Genomic DNA, 27,477 nt, shown 5'->3' with positions numbered 1-27,477 from the left:
AATAAGAACCAAGAGAGACTATGCAAAGGTGCAAATTTCCAATGATGAATGTCATTATATTGTATACTTAAAATGTACCAATGATTAGAATGAATAATCGATAATGCAAAATAGGAAGAGAAGGTCCAAATGGGTAGGGGTAGTGGGAGGGGCAGGGGAAAGGAAAGAAGGGAAAGGAAAAATGATGAGAAATGGAAAAAATGGAAATAAAGTCTTTATAAATAGGGAAGGGTGGAGGGGGTGAAGGGAGGGCTAGGAATGGAGAAAAAATAAGAACCAAGATGCATTATGTACAGGTACAATTCCCAATGAGAAATGTAATTTTGTTGTATACCTACAATGTACCAATAAAATAATTTAATAAAGTGCAAAAGAAAAATTTAGTCTTGTGAGAATAGAAAAATTTTAAATGTTATTCTTTTTTTTCTTTTGCCATACTGGAAATTGAATCCAAGACCTTCATACTGAGCACATCCTCAGCCTTTTTTATTTTTATTTTTTAAAATTTTTAGGCCGGGTCTCCATAAATCACTAAACTGCACAGGCTGGGCTCGAATCTGTGACCCTTCTGCTTCAGCTTCCCAAAGTGCTGGGATTACAAGCATACATCACACCCAGCTAGGTTTCTTATTCTAATATTTTAAAGCAAAGTTTAGAAAGCTTAATGAAGTATTTCCAGCTTAAAAATGTTATTCTTGAACCTACATGAAATGGTTGACAGCATCAGCAATATACAACTAACCCTGCTCCCCATAGGTACTTTCTGATGATCCTATTTTTACTGATAACAAAAGGAGTGAGTGGAAACCAGTACTGTGTGGAGAAGTCTGGAGCTGGAAAGTCAGTCATCCAAAATTCCTTCAACAAGATCTTTACTCGTATAATTCTGGCCTTTAATCTTCCAACGCTTCTGCCATATTTATTTGCAGAGTTCAAAAGCTGACTGTTAATTCAGTTTTGTATTTGCTTTAACCTAATATTATAAGCATTTTTCTGTTTCATTGATAATTCTTTAGAAAAAAATTGTTTCAGTGATTACACAGTACTCCATTATATACGTATCATTTTTATTGTTGTTTTGAATTTAAAAGTTTGTAATTGTGATAAAATAGGTATTAAGGTATAACTTGAAAGTTACCATATTAACCATTTTTTGTTTTTTAACTTTTTTTATCTGTACAAATCAGTCATACATATTGATCACATTCATAGGAAATTTGTAGTGTACATAATATCTCTTCTCATTTTTTCCCATTCCCCTCCCCTCCCTTCAATTCTTCTTTCCCTTCCCATTTAAAAAAGCATTGTTCACATTTTTTTCTTCTATTCTCTTTTTTTCCTTTTCCCTTTCTTCCCTTCTTCCTTCTCCTTCCCTTGTTCACATTCCCATTCAAACATTTCCTTCCTATTTCACACTATCTATCCTCCATTATGCCATTATTTATACTTTGGGTTTCTCACACAAGAGAAACAAAGAAATATTTTAACTTGTTTGTCCAATTCATTTCACTTAGGATTATGGTCTCAAGATGCATTCATTATCCTATGAATGACTCAAGCTTATACTTTTTTTTTCCTTAAATTCTTTTATTGGTACATTTTAGGTATACAATACATTTACATTTATCATTGGGAACTTGTACCTTTACATGATGTATCTTGGTTCTTATTTTTTCCCCCATTCCTTGCCCTCCCTTCACCCCCTCCATCTTTCCCTATTTACAAAGACTTTGTTTCCTTTTTTTCCATTTCTCATAATTTTTCCTTTCCCTTCTTTCCTTTCCCCTACCCCTCCCACTTCCCCTTGCCGTTTGCCCCTTGTCTTCCTATTTCACATTTATTATACCATTTAGTCCTTATTTATACTTTCAGTTTTTCACACTAGACAAACTAGTTGGTATTTACACGTGTGTCCTATTTATTTCATTTAAGAGTATCACCTCAATGTGCATTCATTTAGCTATAAGTGTCTCTAATTTCTCATTTTTTATGGATGAGTAGTACTTCATTTTATAAAAAGCCCACATTTTCTTTATCTAGTCTCCAGTTGATGGGCAATTGGGCTGCTTCCAAGTTTTAGCTATTACAAATTATGCTGCTATGAACATGGGTGCTCATATATACTGTGGTATGATTCTCTGAATTCTTTGGGGAACATACCCAGCAGGGGAATAGGTGGGTCAAATGGGACTTCCAGTCCTGGATCTTTGAGGTATCTCCATACTGCTTTCCACAGTGGTTACACCAGTCTACACTCCCACCAGCAGCGGAGCAGGGTTGCTCTTTACTCACAGCCCTGCCAGCATTTGTTATTAGTTGATTTCATGATACCAGTCATTCTTTCTGGGGTGAGGTGGAATCTCAGCATTGTTTTCATTTGCATCTCTCCAATGAACAGTGATGTTGAACATTTTTTCATATGTTTATTTGCTATTTCTACTTCTTTGAGAAATGTCTGTTCATTTCAGATGCCCATTTTTGGATTGAGTCTTTAAATTTGGGAGGTCTGATCTTTTTAAGTTCTTTATAGATTAGAGATAGTAGACCCTTGTGTGAGGAACAGCAGGGGAAGATTTTTTCCCACATTGTGGGTTGCCTATTCACATTGCTGGTGGTTTCTCTTGCTGTGCAGAAGCTCTTTAATAAGAAGAGATCCCACGTGTTGATTGTTTGTGCTAGTTCCCATGCTACTGAGGTTTTGTTCATAAAATCTTTTCCTACACCAATATCTTCAAGAGTTCTACCTAACCTCTGTTCCAACTGATTCGTTGTTTCTATTTTAATATTTAGATCTTTAATCCATTTCGATTTTAGTTTAGTTCATAGTGAAAGATATAGGTCCAGTTTTAATCTTTGACAAGTTGAAACCCAATTTTTCCAGTACCATTTATTAAAGAGGCTATCTTTCCTCCAGGGAGGGTGTTTGGCTCCTTTATCGAAGATGAGATGGCTTAGTGTGTCTGAAATTGTTTCAGAATCTTCTAATCGGTTCCACTGGTCCTCAGGTCTGTTTCTTTGCCAGTACCATGCTATTTTTATCACAGTAGCTTTGTAGTACAGTTTCAAGTTGGGGATTGTGACACCCCCTTCCAGGTCTCTGTTACTTAGAATTGCTTTTGCTATTCTGGGTCTCTTCTTGTTCCAAATGAATTTTTGGATTGTTTTCTCAAGGTCCGTGAAGTAAGCTGCTGGGATTTCAATTGGGATTGCATTGAATCTATATAGCAGTTTTGGAAGTATGGCCATTTTCACTACGTTGATCCTTCCTACCCAGGAGCAGGGGATGTCCATCCATTTTCTGATATCATCTTCAATCTCTCTTTTCAGAGTGCTATAGTTTTCAGGGAAAAGGTCTTTGATTTTTTTTGTTAGGTTGATTCCTAGGTATTTCAGTTTTTTGGATGCTATTGTGAAAGGAATTGTTTGCCCTATTTCTGTCTCAGTGATTCTGTTGTTCGTGTAGAGGAAAGCTATTGATTTTTGTGTGTTGACCTTGTATCCAGCTACTGTACTGAATTTGGTTAATAAGTCTGGAAGACTTTTGGTGGAATTCGTGGGGTCTTCTGTATAGGGTATCATGTCATTTGCAAATAATGACAATTTGACTTCATTTCCTATCTTTATTCCTTTTATTTCTTTCTCTTGTCTAATTGCTGTGGCTAATGTTTCCAAAACTGTATTGAACAAGAGTGGTGATAGTGGACATCCTTGTCTTGTTCCTGATTTTAGTGTGAAAGATTTCAGTTTTTGACCACTTAGTATGATATTGGCTGTTGGTTTTTCATAGATGGCTTTTATCAGATTGAGGCAGAGATCATCTATTCCAGTTTTTTGTAGGGTTTTTATCATAAATGCATGCTGGATTTTGTCAAATGCTTTTTCTGCATCTACTGAGATAATCATATGGTTTTTGTCCTTGGCTCTATTGATATAATGTATTACATTGAATGATTTGCATATGTTGAACCATCCCCGCATGCCTGGGAGGAATCCCACTTGGTCAGGGTGTATGATCTTCTTGATGATCTTCTGCATTCTGTTTGCTAGTATCTTAGTAAGGATTTTTGCATCTATGTTCATTAGTGAGATTGGCCTATAGTTCTCTTTTTCAGTTGGGTCTTTCTCTGCTTTGGGGATCAAGGTGATGCTTGCTTCCAGGAATGAATTTGGAAGTATTGTTTCCCTTTCAATTTCACTGAAGAGTTTAAACAGTAGTGGCAGTAGTTCTTCTCTAAATTTCTTGTAGAATTCAGCAGTGAAGCCATCAGGACCTCGGCTTTTCTTAGTTGGTGAGTTTTTAATTATGTTTTCAATTTCATTGGTTGATATTGGGTTGTTTAGAATTTTTAGGTCTTCTTCATTCAACTTTGGTAATTCATATGTATCTAGGAATCTGTCCATTTCTTCTGTGTTTTCCATCTTATTGGCATATAGGTTCTGGAAGTAGGTATTGATGATCCTCTGGATTTCTGCTGGGTCTGTTGTAATTTCACCCTTTTCATTTCTAATTGCATGGATTTGGGCCTTTTCTTTCCTTTTTCTGATAAGGTTAGCTAAGGGTTTGTCAATTTTGTTTATTCTTTCGAAGAACCAACTCTTGGCTTCATTGATGTTTTTGTGTCATTCTCTTAGTCTCCACTGAATTGGTTCCTGCTCTAATCTTTATAATTTCGTTTGTATGAGCTTTGGGTTTGTCCTGCTCTTCTTTTTCTAGAAGCTTAAGGTTCAGCATCAGGTTGTTTAATTGGACTCGTTCTGTTTTCCTAATATGTGTATTCACTGCTAAAAATTTTCCTCGTAAGACTGCTTTCATTATGTCCCATAGATTCTGATACGTTGTATTGTCATTGTCATTTAATTGAAGGAAATGTCTGATTTCTTCTTAAATTTCCTCTGTGACCCCTTGGTTATTCAGAAGTGTGTTGTTCAATTTCCATGTCTTTATGAAGCTTTTGCGCTTTCTTTTGCTATAGATCTCCAATTTCATCATACTATGGTCTGATAATATACAGGGGATAACTTCAATTCCTTTGCACTTACTTAAACATGTTCTATGTGTGAGTATGTGGTCTATTTTGGAGAATGACCCATGTGCAGCTGAGAAGAATGTGTATTCTGATTTTGTGGGGTGGAACACTCTGTAAACATCTGTCAAGTGTTTGATTGAGTTCTAGCATTTCATTACTTATTTTTTGTCTAGTTGATCTAGCTATTTATGACAGTGGGGTTTTGAGGTCCCCCACTACAATTGTATTAGTGCATATATGACTTTTCATGTCTGTATTTGTTTTATATAGATGGGTGCACTAGTGTTTGGTGCATAGATACTTATGATTGTCATCTCTTCCTCTTGGATTCTTCCCTTTACAAAGATATAGTGTCCTTCTTTGTCTCTCTTAATCAGTGTTGGTTTGAAATCTACTTGATCTGCAAAGAGGATAGCTACTCCTACTTTTTTTCGGGTTCCTGTTGCATGGATTTTTGTTCTCCACCCTTTAACTTTCAGTCTATGAGGTTCATTTTGAATTAAGTGTGTTTCTTGTATGCAGGATATTGTTGGATTTTGCTTCTTGACCCATTCTGCCAGTCTATTTCTTTTGATTGGTGAATTGAGACCATTAACACTGATGGTTATAACTGATACGTATTGACTTATCATTGTCATGACTTTTTCTTTTTGTTGGATTCTCCCCCTTTACATTTAATTTCTTGTCGTGCCAGATGGGTTCATTCTGCTGTGCTTCCTGGGGTTGTGATCCTCATTGTCTGTTCCTAGGATATTATCTAAAATTTTTTGGAGTGCTGGTTTGGTATTCACAAAGTTCCTAAGGTGCTCTTTGTCATGAAAGTATCTTATTTCTCCATCAACTTTGAAAGATAGTTTTGCAGGGTACATCAATCTGGGTTGGAGGCTGTTTTCCTTTAGGGCTTGGAATATGTCACTCCAAGCTCTTCCTGCCTTGAGGGTTTGCACTGAGAAGTCTGCTGTGATTCTGATGGGCTTTCCTCTGTATGCGATTTGTTTCTTTTCTCTAACTGCTTGTAGAACTTTGTTCTTCTGTTGAGTTTCTGGAATCTTAACAGTTATATGCCTATGTGTAGATTGTTTTTTGATCAAGGCTATTTGGAGTCCTAGATACCTCACGTATCTGTATGTCAAGTTCTCTTCTCCTGCTTGGGAAGTTTTCTGCCCTTACTTCTGTGAACAATTTTTTATGTCATCTGCACTCTCTTCTGTTTCTTCTTTGACTACAATCAGTCTTATGTTGTCTTTGCATTGTCTAATAGCTGTTGGATTGATTTCTCGTGGTCCCTTAAAATTTTGAAGCAAATTTTCTTTTCCTGGTCACTATTGCAATCTTATCTTCTATATCTGAAATTCTGTCCTCACATTGGCTCATTCTGCTGTTTAGACTTTCAATAGAGTTTTTGATCTCCTGGAAATCTGTTTCCATCTGTTTTATGGATTCCCTTTGTTTCCTATGTTGGGATTCCATCATGTTCCTCAGATCTTCTATTTTTTTTATGTGTGTCCTCTCTACATTTATTAATCATGTCTTGCACTATGAGCAGAATCTCTGCTGTTATCTGAGAAATTATTTCTCTTTTTTTTTTTTCCAGGTCCTCTTTTGTTGCCAGTTCAGGGAGTCCAGGTGGTTGAGTATCAGAGTGTTCCATCTCATTTCCCTTTGGGGTTGCTGTAGGTGATCTGGAAGTCTCGTTTTGAGACTTGTTTACGTGTCTTCTTATTTTGACCCAGGGTGGGGGGGTTGCTGTTGGCGCCTTCGTGGCTCACCTCCTCTGAGCTGGGAGTGGTGGGACAGTTGCTCAGAAGCCTCTTCCTCTGGGCCGGGAGTGACGCATGGACCAAAGCTTATACTTCTTTATGGCAGAGCAGTACTCCATTGTATATAAATACCACATTTTCTTTATCTATTCATCTGTTGATGGGTATATGGGCTGTTTCCAAGATTTAGCTATTATAAATTGTGCTGCTATAAACATGGATATGCATATATGACTGTGGTATGCTTTTTACTCTTTCAGGAAGTTACCTAGGGGGGGAATAGCTGAGTCAAATGGAACCTCTAGTTTAGTATTTTGAGGAATCTCCATACTGATTTCCACAGTGGTCACACCAGTCTACGTTTCCACTAACAATGGCGAAAGGTCCCTTTTTCCCCACAGACTCACCAGAATTTGCTATTGGTTGATTTCTTTTTTTTTTTTTTTCTTTTTTTTTTTTTTGGTTGATTTCTTGATAGCTATTCTTTCTGGAGTGATATGGAATCTGTGTTGTTTTAATTTGGATTTCTTGAATGACCAGTGATGTTGAGCATTTTTTATATATTTATTTGCTGTTTGTATTTCTTCATCTGAGAAATGTCTATTCATTTCAGATGCCCATTTTTTTAGTTCTTTATATATTTTAGATGTTAGTCTTTCACCTGAGGAGTTCCTGATAAAAATTTTTTCTCATTCTGTGTGTTGTCTCTTCACTCTATTGATAGTTTCTTTTGCTGTGCAAAGCTTTTGTTAATTTGATGTGATCCAAGTTGTTGATTCTTTGTAATATTTCCTGTGTGATCAGGGTTTTGTTCATAAAGTCTTTTCCTACACCCATGTCTTCAAGAGTTCTACCTATTCTATCTTCTAGCAGATTTAGTGTTTCTGTTTTAAAATTTAGATCCTTGATCCATTTTGATTTTAGTTTAGTGCACGGTGAGGGATATGGGTCTAGGTTTAATCTCCAGCATGTAGAAAGCCAGTTTCCCCCACACCATTTATTAAAGAGGCTATCTTTCTTCCAATGGAGGGGTTTGGCCCCTTTGTCAAAGATAAGGTAGCTGATTGTGTTTGGAGCTGTTTCTGCATCTTCTATTCAGTTCCATGGATCCTTGGTCTGATTTTGGCCAGTACCATGCTGTTTTTATCACAGTAGCTTTGTAGTATAACTTCAAATCAGTGATTATGATGCCCCATGCCTTCCCCCTTGTTGCCCAGAATTGCTTTTGCTATTCTAGGTCTCTTCTTGTTCCAACCAAATTTTAGGATTATTTTCTCTACTTCTGTGAGGTATGCTATTGGTATTTTGATTGGGATTGCATTAGATTTGTGAAACAATTTTGGAGGTATGGTCATTCTCACTATTTGGTTCTACCTATCCAAAAACAGGGGATATCTTTCCATTTTCTGATATGCTCTTTGATCTCCTTTTTCTAGAGTACTGTAGTTTTCAATGTATAAGTTTTTACTTCCTTCATTAAATTGATTCCTAAGTATTTAATTTTTTATGCTCTTTTGAAAAGTGTTGAATCTGTCATTCATGTACAGGAATATTATTGATTTTTGAGTATTGACTTTGTATTCTGCTACACTGCTGACTGTGGTTAATTCTAGGAGTCTTTCGGTGGAGTTTTTGGGGGTCTTCTATGTAGAGTATCATGTCATGAGCAAATAATGATAATTTTACTTCTACTTTTCCTATCCATATTTCTCTTATTTCATTCTGTTGTCTAATTCGTCTGGCTAGTATTTACAGAATTATAATGAACAGGGGTGTTCATAGTGGGCATCCTTCTCTTGTTCCTGATTTTAGATTGAAAACTTTCTGGTTTTGTCCATTTTGTATGATGTTGGCTGTTGGTTTGTTATACATGGCTCATGGCTTTTATCAGATTGAGATAAAGACCTTCTATTCTAATTTCCTATAGGGTTATTATTATGAATCGGTTTTGGACTTTGTTAAATGATTTTTCTGTGTCTATGGAGATGATCATATGGTTTTGGTCCTTGGTTGTTAATATGTTGTATTACATTTATTGATTTGTATATTTTCAACCTTCCCTGCATTCCTGGGATGAATCCTACTTGGTCATGGTATATAATTTTTTAGATGATTTGCTTCATTCTGTTTGCTACTATCTCATTGAAGATTTTTGCATCTATGTTCATTAAGGAGATGGGCCTATAGTTCTCTCGTGTGGCTGGATGCTTCCCTGGTTTTGGAATTAGGTAATGCTTTCTTCTAGGAATAACTTAGGGAGTATTGCTTCCATTTCAATTCCATTAAAGAGTTCTAGAGTAGTAGCATTAGATCTTCTCTAAAGTTCTTGTAGAATTCAGCACTGAATCCATCAGGACCTGGGATTTTCTTTGTTGGTATTTTTAAATTATTTTTTAAATTTAATTGATGGATATTGGGGTATTTAGAATTTTTACATCTTCTTGATTCAGCTTTGGTAGTTCATCTGTATCTAAGAATCTGTCCATTTCTTCTGTGTTTTTCATCTTATGAGAGTACAGGTTCTCAAAGTAAATATTGATGATCTTCTAGATTTCTGAAGGATTTGTTGTGATTTCACTCTTTTCATTCCTCATTGCATTGATTTGAGTCTTTCCCTTTTTTTGATAAGGTTGATCAAGGTTTTGTCAATTTTATTTACTCTTTCAAAAAACCAACACTTCAATTCATTGATTCTTTGTATTATTTTCTTAATCTCAATTGAATTAATTTCTGCTCTGATCTTTAGAATTTCCTCCTTTGTACGCACTTTGAGTTTAAGTTGCTCTTCTTTTTCTAGAACCTTGAGGTTCAACTTTAGGTTATTTATTTAAGCTTGCTCTATTTTTCTAATGTGTGAATTCACCACTCTAAATTTCCCTTATAGGACTACTTTCATTGTGTCTCCTAAGTTTTTGTATGTTGTACTGGCATTATTGTTTAATTGTAGAAACTGTCTAATTGCTTCTTTAATTTCACCTGTGGCCTATTGGTTGTTCAGGAAGAGTCTTATTTCCTTCTATTTATGTAGTTTTTGTGGTTTCTTTTGGTATTGATTTCCAATTTCATTGCACTATGATCTGATAGTGCAGTGGGGGATGGGATAACTCATGGATGGGATAACTTCAGTTATGGGAATAACTGTTATGGGGATAACTTGTTATGGAGATAACTTGTTATGGGGATAACTTCAGTTATGGGGATAACTTCAGTTCCTTTGCATTTATTTAAGCATTTTTAAGGATATACACCAGTATTTGTTAAATACATTCACATTGTTGAACAGCTGTTGCCCATTGTAGTAATGTTGTTTTTTCCTACTTTTAAAATTTACATACAGGGAAATTCACGGAGGAGGGCCATACAGTTCAAGTTCTGACAAACCCACACAGCAGTGCAACCACTAATCAATACTTGGAAGGGTTCCATCCCCTCTAAAGATGCCATCATTTTGTCCTGTGTGGTCAGCTGCACCCTACTCTTGGCTCCTGGCAACCAGTTTTCTGCCCCTGTAATTCTGTCCTTTCCAAAATATGATATAAATAGAACCATACAGTATGTAGTTTTTAAAGGCCAGTATTATTTTTTGGCACAATATATTTGAAATTCATTCCTGTTGCATATATAAGTAGTTTGCATCATTTAAAGTTACAAGTAGTCTACTATTTGTGTCCACAGCAGTTTATTAATCATATTTGCATATTTGTTTCCAGTTTGGGGAAAATTATGACAAAAAACCCTTCACATTATACAAACATTCACCTACATGTTTTGTGGGAACATAAATTTTCATTTCTCTTAAGTAAGTACCCAGAAGAGGGACTGCTCAGCCAGCTCTTTTAAAAATATAGTATTAAAAAGTTTTGCTAAACATCTTTATGTCTTCATTTTTGTTCATATTTAGAACACAAATCTAAAAATAGATAACAAATTTCAGTCCTTATGTGATTTTTTATGTGTGAATTTTTGACTCCAGGTTGGCTATGGTTTTCTAATTGTTTGCTTTCTCAAGAAGGATATATGGTCAGCATATTACTGAACCTGTGTATTTCACATAGATAAGGTATTGCAGCTGATATGGTAATACTATTTACACAATCCTTTCTCCTCAAAACTATAGACATGCTGCACTAACTAACCATTGACAATCAGACTTGCACAGGAGAAGTCTGGTTTTATTCTTTTGTACATGTGCTTTATTTTTCTTTCTGGAGCTTACAGAATTTTGTTTGTTTTGCTTTGCTTTGTAAGTATTTGAAGTAAAAGAGTGACAATGTGTTTAGTTGTGTTTTCTTTCTTTCATCAATTTTGACTTAAAATGGTGAGCTTTTTTGGATGGAATACTCAATTACTAAAACTGTATCTGTATTTTAAATAAATAATCATTTATTTTATGCATATTTGTTGGTTTTAATATATGCCTTTTAATAAAAATTCATTTTACTTCCAGTGCTACTGCCTATTTTCAGACTGACTTTGAATACTGCTCTCATCCAGGTAATGTCTTTAATTCTAAGGTTAGACCTCTTCTTCTCTACATCCATAATTTTTTTATCGATTTGTCCATAATTTTCTCTTATAATCACCTCATTAGATAGTCTTTTGTGCTACCAACAATTCTTCTACAGATTTTTCTTTCCATGACTGATTTTATTTTTACATAATGATTATTTAGTATTTTATTGTACTGATATAATTTTTAATTCTGATTTTTACTTTTCTTTCTGTGCAGTCCTACAAATCACCCCTTTCCATTTTCACCTTTCCATTGTCACCTTATACTTTCTCTTCCATTTGTAACACTGTCCCCCAAGTGTCCTCATAGCTTATGCTTTCTGGGAGGTACAATCCTAATTGGATTTAGAAAGCTTTGGAAGAAAGAAGTTTTGGAGCAAAAAGAACAGCACTATGGCTGCCTCCAAAAGCACTACACAAATGGTAGTTAAATTTCTGAACTTGAAGACAATGGATTCAAATTAGTTGCTCCTTCTCAATTTACAGTTTAGAATGTCTTCCCAGATTATCAATGGATTGACTAAATCTTAATAGTCTGCAACTATACTTTTCTAATGCTTTGACTCATCATAGGTATATTATTCTGATATTGACTAAAATCTTGATGAGAATACATTTTAAACATTCAAGAAGCATTAAACTGAGAGGCTACCAGGAAAACTGTACTAAGGGAAAAATCTTCCTCTTAGCCTAAGGGACATGATCCAGTTTTGCTGGAGAACAACAGCTTTTTGCCTGTGGACAAGGTCATTCATTTACAAATCTTATTTCATATTGATTTTTGTGTGGATAAAAGAGAAAATAAATACCAGGAAAAGTGAAATGCTAATTTAAGCTACTATGCTTATTTTGGAAAAGCCCCAATAGAGGAAAGCTGCTAATAGATTGGGGAAGTGATAATCAAAAGCTTTTTGTACCACACTGACTTACAGTCCTAAAGAGCTTTCTATTCTAATTTCAAAGGGACAAGCAAATTAAAGAAATACAGTTCAAGAGATTAAACTGATAGAAATAGTAGGACAAAAAAAAAAACTGTTGAGGGGCTGGGGATTTAGCTCAGTGGTTTCGCTGCCTGCTGCACAAGCGTAAGGACCCGAGTTCAATCCCCGGTACCAAAAAAAAAAAAAAAAACCAAATAAACAAACAAAAAAACCCCGTTGAAACATTAAAAAATAGCATTTTCTTTAAAAGTGTCTTAGAAATTCAGGACTATTGTTTAATTTAAGCAAAAATTATTTTTGTAAAAAGAAATCTAAGCAAAAAGGTAAGAAATAAACATTGTTCAAAGGTATCTCATGGCCATATCTCAGGCCTACTGTGTTGACCAGGTCTACACCCCACTGCCACCTGGTGTGTTCTAATTGAAAGCTGAGTATCCATGAGTCACTACTTTGCACTATGAGTATTCAGTCTAAAAATCTTAGCTTAAAAAAATCTAAACCTAAAAAGTAAGTACAACTCCACTACAAATCCCACTGAAACCACACCAAAGTAACAGGGAAAAGAAAACATTTAATTTCATGAATTCTCAAAATATAAAGCACTATTTTGGACTCATTTCTTTTAAAACAACTTCTTGGGTTGAACCTACTATGTACCCGGATGTGGATAGAAAGATGCAAGGAGATTAACTCTCCCTTCCCTTTATGAATTAGTTGCAAGGTTTCTTAAACCCAATCCTCTGGTCACTATTTTTTAATGTTCTGTTCCACTTTGTCCAACACAGCACACATTGAACCTCTGACGAGCCCCTATTGATGTGGCATACTTTGGTTACAATTTAGTATGAAAATAAATGACTACTTTATGAAACAGGCATAAAATGAAATGCAAGTTATTTTAAAGTTAAGGACATTGGAGTCCTAATTCCCCAAGCAGAAACTTGCCAGCTTATTCTGGAAATAATTTCTTTGGCCCAAAGCAACTAAGCTGCAGAAATATTACTTGCAAGTTTTTAATATCATTCTAATTAGTATACGCAAGAGCTAATGGTTATCAGGAGCATATGAAAATTCAAGAACATCATTTCACAATTAGGTATTTTCTATCCATTACAACACTCACAGCACCCTGAAACTGAAGATTTTTTGAAGTCATAAATTTAGGAATATATGAAAAACATATGTTGATTCCAGATGAGGATACATTAAAAACATTAATAAAATTTGCCTAGAGTTTACAGCACTATAATTTATTATATTCATATGATGATATACTGACTCAAATAGTGTCATAAAGACTGAGGAGCATGTGTTTTGAAAAATAAAAATATATTAATTTTTTAAAGTAGTAGTTAAGTTAAACCTGCATTTCCCATGGCTGGTACTTGACTGGAATATTAAGTTACAAATTTTTGCAAGAGAAAGACATTCTGGCTGGTGTACAGTTTGCAGCACAAGAGAACTGACTTGAGTACTCAAGTTGGATGTAATCAAAGTCTGAAATAACTTTATCCACAAAGAAATAAATGAGCAAAATAAGCTACATTCATCTTCTTCCCTAAATTATGAATTTAAAGGAGCAGGCTGATAAGAAAGAGGCACTGAAATGCTTTCTAAAGCTGTGGATGACTTTTTGTTTGGTTTTACATGTAATCACCTCTGTATTCCTCTTCCAAGAAAAACTGACCACAAGTGCTCAATATTTATGAAGACTTAATAAGCCTCTATGGCTCCTCAAGGGTAAAGAGACCTGATAAGCCTTCCAAGGGAAGGAGGTTTCCTTTTTAAAGATCCCAGAGCACTTCCCAAATGACAGTGAGACTTCTGAATATGACCATGGGTCAGGAATGATTAAGGTTGTCGCTGCCTAAAAGAGAAGGAGCGGGAATGTTTGAATTATTTAAAAATCTGCTTCTCTCCTCTTGAATTAAGCTAATTTCAGTTTTATGCAGGAAAATGATGTCACTGCTCCTGTTTCTTAGACACTGCACAAGTGGACAAGCTCAGGTCTTGACTCACACCAGGAGCCAGGCTGGAAGGGGGACACACACTGCCCTCCACTCATCTCTCATTAATTACATGTATATTTTGTGTAGGCTGTTTTCCAGCCTCATGTATTTGTTCAAATCAGATCAGCTCATGGAGAGGGTGAATTTGGGGTGTCTCAGGCCTAAAAGCAAATTTCAGAATACAGGCTAAGATCGGTATATAAATAGAATGAAGAACACTTCATAAGTCCTAAAAAATGAAAAAGTCAAGCAAACACTACTTCAGAAATGAAAGAAGTAAGTGAGCAGTGTTATATCATATATAACTTATAGCTTGATTTTTCAGCTCAACTGTTTCTGGGCTCTCAGTTTTGCTACACTGATCTATTTCTGCCCATGCCACTACTGTACTTAAATTTTAAAATTTTGGTGTCTATTCAAGTTTCCTATTTTGTTCTTTTTAAAAATTGCTTTCATTACCTGCATACTTCCATATGATTGTTGGAATTATACCTCATTTAAAGATTAATTTAGGAGAAATCGGCATTTTATGATGTTGAGACTTCCTATTTATGATCATATTATATTGCTTCATTTATTTAGGTATGCTTTTTAAATCTTGTAGGTCTGTACAACTTTTACTGACTTTATGACAAGGTCCTCTATATTTTGTTAGTAGTATAAGTGTCCCCTTTTTGAGATTTTGCTTTCTAATTAGTTTTCACTACTGTCTGCCTAAGAATGCATTTATTTATGCCTTGATTTTGTTTCTATCAATTTTGAATGAACTTTTATTAGTCCTATTACTTTATGTATAGGTACTCTTGGATTTTCTACCTACACAATCATGTAGTCTTTGGATAATGAGAGTTCTTTCTTTTCTAATCCTTATACTTTTTTTTCTTTCTTTACAATACTGATTAGGACTTCAAGATCAGTAATGAATATAAATAATGACAATAGGCACTCTTATCTCACATCTAATGTCAAAAAACCTGCAAGTGACATTTTTCTATGAAGGACAGAATCTACTGTACACCTCTATTCCTAGTTTGCTCAGATTTTCCTTTTCATTTGTGAATATTATTTTTATCAAATGCCACTTTTGCATCAGTATAGATGACTTTTCTCCCTTAAATCATTACTGCTGGGCCTGTTGACATTTATAGAAAATTGCCTCCTGTGTTATGTATTTGAAGATTATGAACTTGGAATAGCCAGGGCTCTATGGAAGGAATCTTGTGCAGCCTGGCTTGGTGGCCTGTCCAAAATCTGTCACTACTGCCTGTCACCTCAGAGTTATCACAGGTCACAAGGCCACTTTTCATGTTAATATTTTTATCTCAAATCTTCCACAGTTGTGTGGGATATATACATCCAACATACTTACTATATACAATATAGATAGGTCGATATACTTCAAACTCTTGGGAGAACAGGTCCATTGTTACAAAATGCAAAACTTTCTTCTGTTCAGAATTAAAATATTTAACCTCCTTATGCTGGTGTATTTTTTGCCTAGTCCTTCTGTTTAGTAAGTGTTTGACCTTCAAGGGCCTTTCCTTTATTTAGGGACCACAGCTCCAATGGTGTGCCTACATAACACTCAAGACTTGCTCTCTTATGATTATGAAGGAACAAAAATTCAGCAGCCTGAGTTTGAGAGACCAGAAAATCCTTTCTCCATCACCAAGGAGAGCACAAAATCAGTTATGCACTTACAGGACTGGCTTTCAGTTTCCTCTGATTTTGGCTGTGTGGATTTCCCTCACTTTCTTGTAGGTTTAGTTTTACTTTTAAAAGGATTCAGATCCTGTCTAACTTGAATTTTGGGGTGTCTTTTTATGAAATAAAATCTTTCATGTTAAAAGAATCATAAACCACATTTTTGTAAGAAACAATGGCACCAGCACATGCCTGTAATCTCAGCAGCCTGGGAGGCTGACACAAGAGGATCCCAAGTTCTAGTCTAGGCTGGGCAACTTAGTAACTTAGCAACCTCCTGTCTCAAAGCTTTTAAAAATTGAGAGAGGGAGTCACTGGGATATAGCTCAACGTGAAGGCCTTAGGTTCAATCTCCAGTACCAAAAAAGGAAGGAAGGTAGGGAGAAGGGAGGGAGAGAGGAAAGGAAGGATCACCTACTCTCTACCCAGTTTGCTTCGATAATAATATCATGAAAAACTGTCACAGTGAGGATGGTGACACTAAAGCAGTTTAGGTATAGAATTCTTCTTTAATCAAAAGGACTCTCTAAGCTTCCTTGCCTCTCCCTTTCCATCGGGCAGCTACTAAACTGTTCTCTATTTCTATCATGTTTGTTGTTTTAGTAATGTACAGAAGCATAAGCATTTACTATATGACATTTGGAAACTGCATTTTAAAAATTCCATTCTAATTCTCTGGAGATTGACCCAGGCTGTTATGCACTGATAGTGCCTTTTTAATGCTGCAGAGCAGAGCATTCCATGGCATGGATGTACCTCGGGCTATTAACTGTTCACCCAAGGAAGGCTATCTGGGTTGCTTCCACTCTGCAGACACTCTAAAGAAAGCATATATAAACATTTGGGTCCATTTATTATGTGACAAATGTCATTTCTCTGGGATAAATGCCCAGGAATGCTAGGACTGAGTTATACAGTAAGTAGTTGTATATTTTTAAAATTTTGTTTTAAAGAAACTACCTGTTTTTTAGAGTGGTGGTACCAACTTATTATCCCACTACCAAGATATAAGTAATCTGGCTTCTCTGCATTTTTGCCAGCATTTCATGTTGTCAACTTTTATTTTAGACATCATAATAGTGATGCAATGGTATCTCATGGTTTTAGTTTGCATTTCCTTCACAGATAGCACTGTTCAACAGCTTTTCAAGTGCTTATTTGCCCTCTGTGTATCTCTTTGGTAAAATATCTGTTCATGTCTTTTGTTCTTCTTCTATTAGTTTGTTTTTTAATGTTCAAAGAGTTCTTACTATACATACTAATCCATCATCAGATATGTGGTTTGCAAATATTTTCCCCCACTGATCTCTGCATTTATCCTTCTGCCAACATCAGTCCTTTGATTACTTACTGTAGCTATACACAGTAATGAGTCTTCATCCTAGGCAAACTGATTCTTCCACTGCAAAATCTTTTTTCAAAATTATTTTAGTTATTCTAAGGTCTATTCCTTCTTTAAGAAAAATGTTGTTTATATCTATAAAAACATTTTTCTGGGATTTTAACAGAAATTGTGTTAAGCTAGAAAGTCAATTTAGAGAGAAATGATATCTGTTGTCATATAACCAATGAACAAAGTATCTCTCATCATTTATTTAGATCTTCATTTCTTTAATTTGCAACTTGCAGTCCTGTACATAAGCAGATAGATTCATATCTAAGTATTTGAGATTTTTGAGTGATTATAAATGGTATTTATTGTATTTTAAATTTTGGTGTCTATGTGTTTGCCGCTAGTAAGAGAAATACAATAGTTTTTGTACGTTTATTCTGTCTTCTGGACCTTGCTAAACTAACTTTTTAGTTGTAGGAGGTATTTTGTAAACTTTGGGATTTTCTATATGGATAAAAATTTTATCCACACAATTTTACTTATTTTCTTTTTTTGCCTTATTACCCTGGGTGAAACTTTCAGCATTCTGTTGAACAAGAGCGGTGGGAACAGACAGCTTTGCTTATTCTTGATCTTAGGGAGAAAGCATTCAGTATTTCACTGTAAGTGTAAATATAATGCCAGGTATATAGATGTTCCTTATCAAGTTGAGGAAGTTCCCCTCCATTCCTATTTCTCTCAGAGTTCTTCATCATGAATTTACGTTGGCATTGGTCAAATGATTTTTCTGCATCAATTGATATGATTCTTATGAATATTTTCTTCTTCAGCCTATTAACTGGCTGGATTACAGTGACTGACTTTGAGATACTGAACCAGTCTTACATCCCTGGAATCAATCCCCTTTGGCCCTGATACACAATTCTTTTTATATATATCTGGATAGTAGTTGATACTATGGTCTGTAGTTTTGTTTTTCTTTCTCTGACTTTGGGATTACAGTCATACTAGAGTCATAAAGTGCATTGGGAAGTCTTTCCTCCTGTTATATCTTCTGGAAGAAATTATATGGAATTTTTGTAAATTCTTCTATAAATGCTTAATAGAATTTACCAGTAAAACCAACTGGACCTGGACACCATTTAAGAAGACAGAGATTTTAGTTACAAATTCAATTTCTGTAATAGTTGTGGAGTTATTTGAATTGTATATTTAATATTAAGTGTATCTTTGGACTTCTCAGACTAAAAACACATAAGCCCTAAGATGACAGTGGGGGATTACTAGTAGCAAAACACAATTTGAACAGAACTGAGAACAACAAAAAGGAAACTTCCTCCCAGAAATCTATTCATATCCTCAGAGATAAAACAGAATCAGGGTATTAATGCTGTTTTTTAAAATTCATGGAAGAAACAGCTCAGGAAATATATATATATATATATATATTTATTTATTTATAAAGAGTGGGAAATTTTATGTGGAAAAGACTTAGATACTTGGAAACTTGGAAAATAAGTTTAGGTAAATCTCCCACAATGCAGGGCAAATGAACAAACAGAAAACTAGATCTAACATCTGAATGGTAGGAGTTTGACAACAATGAAAGAGGAAAACAGAGAATAAATTATACAATAAATAATTCAAGATTGAAGGCAATGACTCTTCATAGTGGATAGGTCCATCAGTTGTCCAATATAATGGATAAATATAGACTCACACCAAGACAGGGTAGCATAAAATTTCAGAACACTCAAGTCAGATAAATGCTTTTTTAAAAATTAATTTATTGGCACATTTTACATATACATAATGATAGCATTCATCACAGGAAATTTGTACCTGTACATGATTTATCTTGATTCTTCTGTTTTTCCCCATTCCCCTCCTCTCCCTGCAACTCCTCTTCCCCTCCTAATTTACAAAAGCTTTGTTTCCATTTTTCCTTCTATTCTCTTTTTTCCTTTTCTCTTCCTTCCTTTCTTTCTCCCCCCTCCCTTGTTCTCCTTCCCATTTGAACATTTTCTTCCTATTTCACATATTCATAATACATTTTGGTCCCTATTTATCCTTTTGGTTTCTCACACCAGAAAAGCAATGCCATATTTAAACACATGTGTCCGATTTATTTCAATTAAGACTATGGTCTCAAGGTACATCTATTTACCTAGAAATGTCTCGAGTTTATCCTGCTTTATGGCAGAGTAGTACTCCATTATGTTAAAAAAAATTTCTTTATCCATTCATTGGTTGATGGGCATTTGGGCTGTTTCCAAGATTTAGCTATTACAAACTGTGTTGCTATAAACATGGATGTGCACATATCATTGTGGTATGATCTTTTTAATTCTTTCAAAAAGGTACCAAGAAAGGGAATAGCTGGGTCAAACTGAAACCTCTAGTTTTAGTTTTTAAGGAATCTCCACACTGATTTCCACAGTTGTTGCATCAGTCTACACTTCCACTCACAGTCCCTCCAGCATTTGTTACTGGTTGATTTCTTAATAATAACCATTCTTTCTGGAGTGAGATGGAATCTCAGTGTTGTTTTAATTTGCATCTCTCGAATGACCAGTGATATTAACATTTTTTCTTATATTTATTTGTCATTTCTACTTTATCTGAAAAGTGTCTATTCATTTCAGATGTCTATTTTTGGATTGGGTCTTTAAATCTGGGGGGTCTGATTTTTTTAAGTTCTTTACATATTCTAGACATCAGTCCTTTGTGTGAGGAACAGCTGGCAAAAAGCTGTTCTTTACCATTCTGTGGGTTATCTCTTCACTCTGTTGGTGGTTTCTTTTGCTGTTCAAAAACTTTTCAATAGGATGAGATCTCAGTTGTTGATTCTTTGTGATATTTCCTGTGTGAATGGAGTACTGTTCATAAAATTTTTGCCTACTTCTATGTTTTCAAGAGTTATACCCAGTCTATCTTCCAGCAGATTTAGTATTTCTGTTTTAATATTTAGATCTTCAATCCATTTCAATTTTAGTTTAGTGCATGATGAAAGGTATGGTTCTAGTTTTAATCTTCAGCATATGGAATGCCAGTTTTTCCAGAACCATTTATTAAAGAAGCTATTACTGTTCCAGTAAAAGGGTTTGGCCCCTTAGTCAAAGATTAGTGTATTTGGAGTTCTTTCTACATCTTCTAATATGTTCTATTGATCCTCAGGTCTGTTTTTTTTTTTGCCACTAGAATGCTGTTTTTATCATGGTAGCTTTGTAGTATAACTTCAAATTGGGAATTGTGATCCCTCTTGCCTTCCCTTTCTTACCCAGAATTGCTTTTGCTAATCTAGGCCTCTGCTGGTTCCAAATGAATTTTAGGATTGTTTTCTCTGTAGCTAGATACAAAGTCAACACTCAAAAATCATAGCATTCCTCTACACAAATAACAAACTCACTGAGAGAGAAATTAGGGCAACAACACCCTTCACCACAGTGTTCATAAAAAATGAAATACCTAAGAGTCAATCTAACAAAGGAAGTAAAAGACTTTTACATTGAAAACTACAGTACTCTGAAAAAGGAGATCAAAGAAGATAGGAAGAACTAATATAGTGAAAATGGCCATACTTCCAAAATTGTTATATTTAATGCAATACTTTTCAAAATATAGATGAATGCTCTTATAGAGAGAAGGAAAAAGGAAAAATACTCAGAATGGTTTCTGATTTCTCCATAAATACTACTTGCTATTTGAAGGTGATGCAGTGGTATCTCCACATTTCTCAGGGACAGTTACTTGCAAAAATCATCATTCATGTTTAAGTAAAAATAAAAACGTTTTCAGATACCCAGGAAGCTCTCGGAGAATGTATTCCAAAAAAGTGAAAAGATAACTAAGAAATGACAAGAGGTGATCAAGAAAGGAGAAATGGAGCACAGGAAGGGGGTGAGTGGCCCTCCAGGATAACAGAAAATGAGATTCCAGCATGCCGCTTCCTGAGCTCCTTACTGGAGGGCATCTAGTCCAGATCAAGGCTCTTTAGAACTCTTCAGGAGAGGGAATCAAGTTAAAAAAAAAAAAAGGAAAAGACGAAATTGAGATATGAATGAAATCATTGATATAAAAATTTAAATGATTGTTTTTCTGAATCAGACTCTTTACTCTTGCCTGCAAAACTACCTTCTTCTTCAACATTGGCCTGTTTTACTTTCTCTCTTCCCTGCTGCTTTCCAGGTTTAAAAGCTTCTGACCCAGGAACTTAGCATCTGCTCTTCCCACTATCTGAATTTTTTTTGTCTCATAGCCGTTTCTTTCACATGACTGATTTCTTCTCAGCAGTAAATAAGTTCTCAGGGTAAACATAGCCCAGCAGAGAGGACTAACATGACCACTTTATCCATCCTCTAGACAATTTTTGGTTATATGTGATCTGATGCTTCCTTGATCTTTGTTTGTCTCCCTATACTGTGAGAAGCACTGTAGCAGCAACTTCACTGGGTTTTGAGTTTGGGGGAGGAGGAACTGGCAGAGCAGACTGCTACATGTGTCTGAGTGGGTCATGGAGGCATGGCCTTGGGGTCTATGTCTGGTCCCTTGTCCCTTCCTCTCTGGCACTGTTCCTTTGCTCTGGTTCCTGGCCACTGTGAACTAAGCAGCTTTGCTTCACCACACCCTTCTGCCATGATATTTCTGCCTTGGAGTCAGCCAACCATAAACTGAATCCCCTGAAACCATGAGCCATATTAAACTTCTCTTCCTTTAAATTGTCCAAGCAATGGGAAAGCTGACTAATACAAGCATCTAGGCAGGACATGCATTAGTTGAATTTGAGAGCGTCAACTCCTCATCTATACCAAGGGGATAAAGAGGGTTTGGAGCTGGAGACCTGGAGCAAAGGCTTGTGAATGTCCATTGGTAAAGCTGTCCTGGGAGCCCACCTCTCACTGCCTCACTAGGGAGAAGAAGGGACAAGGGCTTCCATCTCCCCACCCTCTGTCTTGCTGAGATTAACTCTGGATTCGCTGCTGTAGCCATTTCCTGAAGCTTATGGTGGGATGAGGCTGCTATCATGCCTTTGTCAGTAGACCAATGAAACCTCTCTCTCAAAGTCCCCCTGGACAGTTGCTCAGCTGCCCTGCTCTGCACTCCCTCAAAGCAACTGGAGGACATACTGTGTCACTAAACAGCAACTTTGACAGAACAGGAACTAGCAACAAAATGTGCTCTCCCTGCATTTCTTCTCTGTAAGTGGAGAACAAGCAGGGATAATTTGCTTTCACCTGACAACGTTCCACATCTGAAGATGGCTGCCAGAGTCTGTTGCCTGGGACCAGGATGTCAGGTCCCATTAACCTGGGGATCTGCCTTATCCATGAATTGAGGTAAAATCCTTGGCTCAGCTTTAAACTGTCCCATGAATAATTATCTTAAAAACATCAAGTGCAGGCTTCTTACAAACTTATGGATCTTTTAAAATAAGTTTTTATTTACAAGATACTTTATAGCAAACATCATTTAACATAAACTTATCTAAGATGTGAAAAACAGAACGTGGATTACTTTCTTATTCAATGGATCACTCAGAATAAGTGAAGGAGAAATGAATTAAAATAGCAGCCACTCAAAGGCAGCTAGAAGAGGGAACATCTTGCCCCAAATCCTGACAACACTGACAGTGACTTGAATTCCAGGCTCCCTCCCTCAAAACCAAGGTCTGGTGCCCTGAGTCCTGTAAGGGTCAGGTTGATGAGGTATGGCTACACGCTTGAAAATAGGACCATTGTCATCTAAATATGGTAAATCGAGGCTAATATTTAGACATAGCAGGTACCATAAAAGTACATCCCAAGGCCAAGTTGAGTGGTCTCCACTCCCCCTCTTCCAGAGGTACTGACCCCCACAGCAGCTGGCCCGGCCACCACTGACCTTCCTGTCAGGCATCTCCGCAGAGAGTAGGAGGCGCCTCCTCCGCAGGTCCGGGAGCAGTCGCTCCAGTCACCCCATGCATCCCAGTTACCGTCTCTGTCTTCCTCTGAGCGAGCATTTCTTGAGGTCTAGATGTGAAGGGAAAGAAAAATCACCAAAACTCAGCAAGTCAGAGGACAAATATTGTATCACCTCAATTGTGGGGGATGTCTAAAGTCATCCAACCCATTGGGGCAGAAAGTAGAATGGTGATCACCAGGGCCTGCAGGAGCAATTGTTAAATGGGTAAGAGATTCAACCATAAAAAATGAAAAAATTGTAGAGATCTGCTGTATTACATCGTGCTAATATTTAAGAATACCATGCTATAGACTTCAAAATTTGTTAAGTTTGATTTCATATCATGTGCTTTTTTTAAACTCAATTTAGAAAGAAAGTAAGGGGAGGGAAATGAGAGGGTGTTTTTCTCAATTAAAACACTATAGAATAGCTATAAGTGATCAGATCTATTACATTTTAAGGAGAATCCATTGATATCAAACATTGATAACTTCATAAAACATATCAAAAGTAATTCCAGATTTATTAGAAATTTATATTAAAACACTAGAGCCATAAAACACTAGAAAATTATAGATTATCAGTCATATAGAGTTAGTACAGGAAGGACTATCCTAGATATGTCAACAAGGGTAGAAACTGTGAAGGAAAAGACTGGAAGATTTGCCTCATTAAAAACACAAAGTCTTTCCTGTCTTTTAATTTACAGATAGAGATCTACAAATGTGCACATAAAAATGCAGCAGTAAAAGGACATGTATATGGGCTAAAATCACACAATCCAATAGCCTCTAAGAATGGAAGAGGCGAGACTACAGTGAATGTGGTTGTGGAGAGACACAAAACGAACCCAAGTGTTGTGTTTCCCCCAACCCCAAGAGAAAGGTCGGAAGCAAGTATGACCCAATGGTGAGTTCCATGAAGCCAGATGATGCAATCACGAGCACCAGTCTTCTTACTCTCTGAATTTCTATGGGTCCTGGAATGTCTTTGGAAAAAATATTTTTATGGTAAAATGCAACCATGAGGCAATAACACACACAAGCCTATATAATTTTTAATACAGGTAAATGTGTATATGTAGAGAGAAAGGAGAATTAAAATCTTATAGTGATTACCTCCGGTGAAAGAGCTTGGAGTGATTTTAACATTTCATTTGGTTTTTGTTTCTATGTATTTTGTAGAATCTTAAGAAAAATAAAATACACAATACCTTCAATAAAACAAGCAAGCAAATAGGCAAATACCACATTCTATTGGCATACAGGAAAGTTCAAGTTGCTAAGTTCTTGGTTGGAGAATGGAAAAGTTTATTAAGGAAGCCATGATGTGCAATAAGCTGCAGCCTGTGATGGAAGCAGATATTGCACAGGTTTCTTTAAGCCTGTAGACAAATTACCTCATCCATCCAAAAAAAGAAAAAATTAAATTAGAGAGATTTGTAGAAAGGACCTTCAAAACTGAAATGAAGAAATAATGACTGGAAGCAAAGAGGGGGTTTTCCAATAATTTTCACTCAAATCTCCAGGGTTAGCAGGTCTTATGGCTTCTTGCCAAGCTACCTATTTATAGCACAGTATGAAGCCCTGGTAGAGGCAATGTTTCAGTAACAGTCAAGTGAAAGGAAAGGCTGAATATCTGGCGACTGATCAAATCTGTCATCAGGAACAGGGGCTAATTAAACCCATACTATTTACAGTTCTAATTAGACCACTGTTCAGTTCAATTTTCTACCCTTAAACGTCACCAAACATAACTGTCCTACCCATAATATAAAACATAAAGTTTTAATTCATAAAAAATACAATAAGCAGTTTAATATGTTCATCTGGATGTTTAGGTTGGGTAAGTCCAAATCATTTAGGTAAATGTTTAAAATACACACAGCTGAAATTGATTTTTCATTTTGTCACACAATATACTGATAGGCTGAATATGAAAAGTTGAAAAACATCACGATATATATTTTTAAATGGAAGTTGAGAGTTCTTTGCAATATCATTTTAATTTGTTTTTATTCCCACTATCCCATGTGTTCAGTGTATAGTTAGAATCAAGTTTCTTTCCATAACTTCTCCACCTTTACTTACAAAAAACTTCTTGATTCTAAAATAATTAAAGTCAGCATGTTATAAAATGCAAGCATTTGGTTTCTCTGATTGGACCAGTAAAATATTTTCCTTCTAAGAAAAGAGAGAGCAAATGGAATCTCAAGAGAAGTCCTCAAAGTTTTCTCCTCTCCCTGGTCATTAAAATGTTTGGATTTAATTGGAAAATCCAACACCATTTCCTACCAGCCAGTCCTCCTGCCCTTCACCCACCTTCCTTATCCAACGAGAAGCAATACTACTCCTGATTTCTACCCACTTCTCCTGTCTTCCCTTTGATACCGACAGCATGATGATAACACACACATTCAGAAACAACTCCACTGAGGCAGAAAGAAGAGCCCAGGGCCAGTGTGGAAAAGGCATGTTTGTATGCTTCCTTAGAGTGAGGGGGGAACTCCTCCCGCCCTCCAGCCAGGGACTGTGGGTCCTGACCTCTCCCCCTGGAAGAGCCCTCTTCAAGCTTCCGCAAGGCCTGCAAGATATGGCCAATCTCCCCAGTGCCTTCTACTCCCCAGCTCCCGCTCCTCTGTGATTGTGTTCAGTCTCCGCACACGGTTGAGTCTGAAACTTTTTAATCTTAACAAGTAGTGTCCAGAAAAAAACCTGTCTCTCAGAAGACCACAGACCTCCCACTGTCCCTGTGGCCCTGCTTCTTCTGATGACACCGAAGTTTACTCCCCTCCTCGCCTCTGTCCCTCTCTCCCTCCCTTTCTCTCCCCCTCCATCTTCAGCCACACCACGGGCTGGAACCCACCAAAGAGGCAATACTGCTATGGTTAAAAGCACTTTGAATCTGGGTAAGTTTCTTAACCTTTCTAAAATCCATCTACCTAAAGCCGATCATTACCCAAACAGGATTTAAATAAAATAACACATAAAGCAAATCGTACAGCACCCCAATAAATGTAGTTGGTAAATGTCTCAACAAATGTCAGCAAGTGTTCTCCAAGATAATGTCTTCTTCCAAACCACGATGCACAGCCAGCTCTCTTCCATGTGTACTTATGCAAGACTTAACATTAATCACCACTGAGCTCCCTCTTGTTGGTTTTGGCCCAGGACACCAGCCTGGCGAGGTGCGCTGAGCCCTGACTTCGTCCCCCTCCCCACCCCATCCGAGAGCCACACCACTCAGCTCTGCAGCTCCCATGTGTCCACCCAAGCCACTGATAAACGTGCTGGACTTCCCTGCTTAATCTCCAGAATGCCATGAATGCACATTTCTGCTTTTGTAAAATAGTAAGCAGACCATCATGCCAAGTAAGCAGCCAACTAATCAGACTTGGAATCTGTGAACACAGTTTAGGGTTACAATAAAAATATGAAATAATACTAATCACATCGTCAAACGTCAGGGTTTGGGGAAGGAAGAAATCAGCCACTCAGAGGGAGGGGACCAGGCGGGGCAGAGTCTTTGCCGTTGGGCGGTGCAGTGGTGGTAGTGAGCCTCCTGGGAGAAGAGGAATGCAGCGGCCTCGCTGTGGCCAGCCCAGCCCTGAGATCTAGTGACAATGACATAAAGCTGATACTGGCTCTGACTTTGGCCTCACACTAACCCAGAAGAGGCAACTTCTGTGTTTATCAGTTGGGTACCACGGTTTAAATTCCCCCCTTTCAATCCTCTCTTTGAGCGGTTTTAAGCAATTCTTTAAATTCCATGTTAATGCTACCTTCTGAGGTCAGCTGTCATCTGAACTCCATCCAAGTCTGAAAGAACTGACATTGGTCAGTGTGTGCACCTGCCTGGGTCCAAATGTGGGAGACCTGAAGGCCTGGGTCCTCGCAGAAGACAGCCAGTGGCGTGTAGGGAGGAATCCTGCATGCTAGCACTGACCCGTGCTCACTTCAGCCACCTCCACACCCTCGGGGGACACTCCTGTCCCCATCTCACAGGAAGGAGCACTGGCCTCAGGTACGGTGCCTGGTGGGGTCTACCCAGAACCCCTTTCAGCCTCACTCCAGACAAGTCCTGCATTCTCATGGACATCTGTGTTTGCCCCACTTCCCTTCACGACTCAGAATCCAGGCAAATACAGCAGCGGAGCCATTATCACACAGGGCAGTGTTTACTATCTGGGATCAAACACATGTGCACCTGTGCCCTCCTGACCGTGGTGTCCTGTATTTCAATGAGATCTTT

The 27,477-nt window shown here is 36.8% G+C and overlaps 1 protein-coding gene across 11 annotated transcripts in view; it reads right to left on the bottom strand.

Moving 5' to 3' along the window:
• Adamtsl3 (ADAMTS like 3) overlaps window positions 1–27,477 on the bottom strand; it is a 350,115-nt gene that overhangs the window by 222,561 nt on the left and 100,077 nt on the right. For all 11 annotated transcript variants that reach the window (XR_015441834.1, XM_087188551.1, XM_087188548.1 and 8 more), the window contains one exon: window positions 23,167–23,294. Coding sequence is in view for 10 of the 11 variants with exons in the window: in XM_087188551.1 (XP_087044677.1) it covers window positions 23,167–23,294 (128 nt within the window). In the remaining variant the exon portion in view is untranslated. The remainder of the gene's footprint in view (window positions 1–23,166; window positions 23,295–27,477) is intronic.

The sequence above is a fragment of the Heterocephalus glaber genome, unplaced genomic scaffold, assembly GCF_053883595.1.
Source record: "Heterocephalus glaber isolate CG9 unplaced genomic scaffold, H.glaber_assembly_v1.0 deba00001531, whole genome shotgun sequence".
Classification (NCBI taxonomy): domain Eukaryota; kingdom Metazoa; phylum Chordata; class Mammalia; order Rodentia; family Bathyergidae; genus Heterocephalus; species Heterocephalus glaber.
This window is presented reverse-complemented; position numbering and strand designations above follow the sequence as displayed.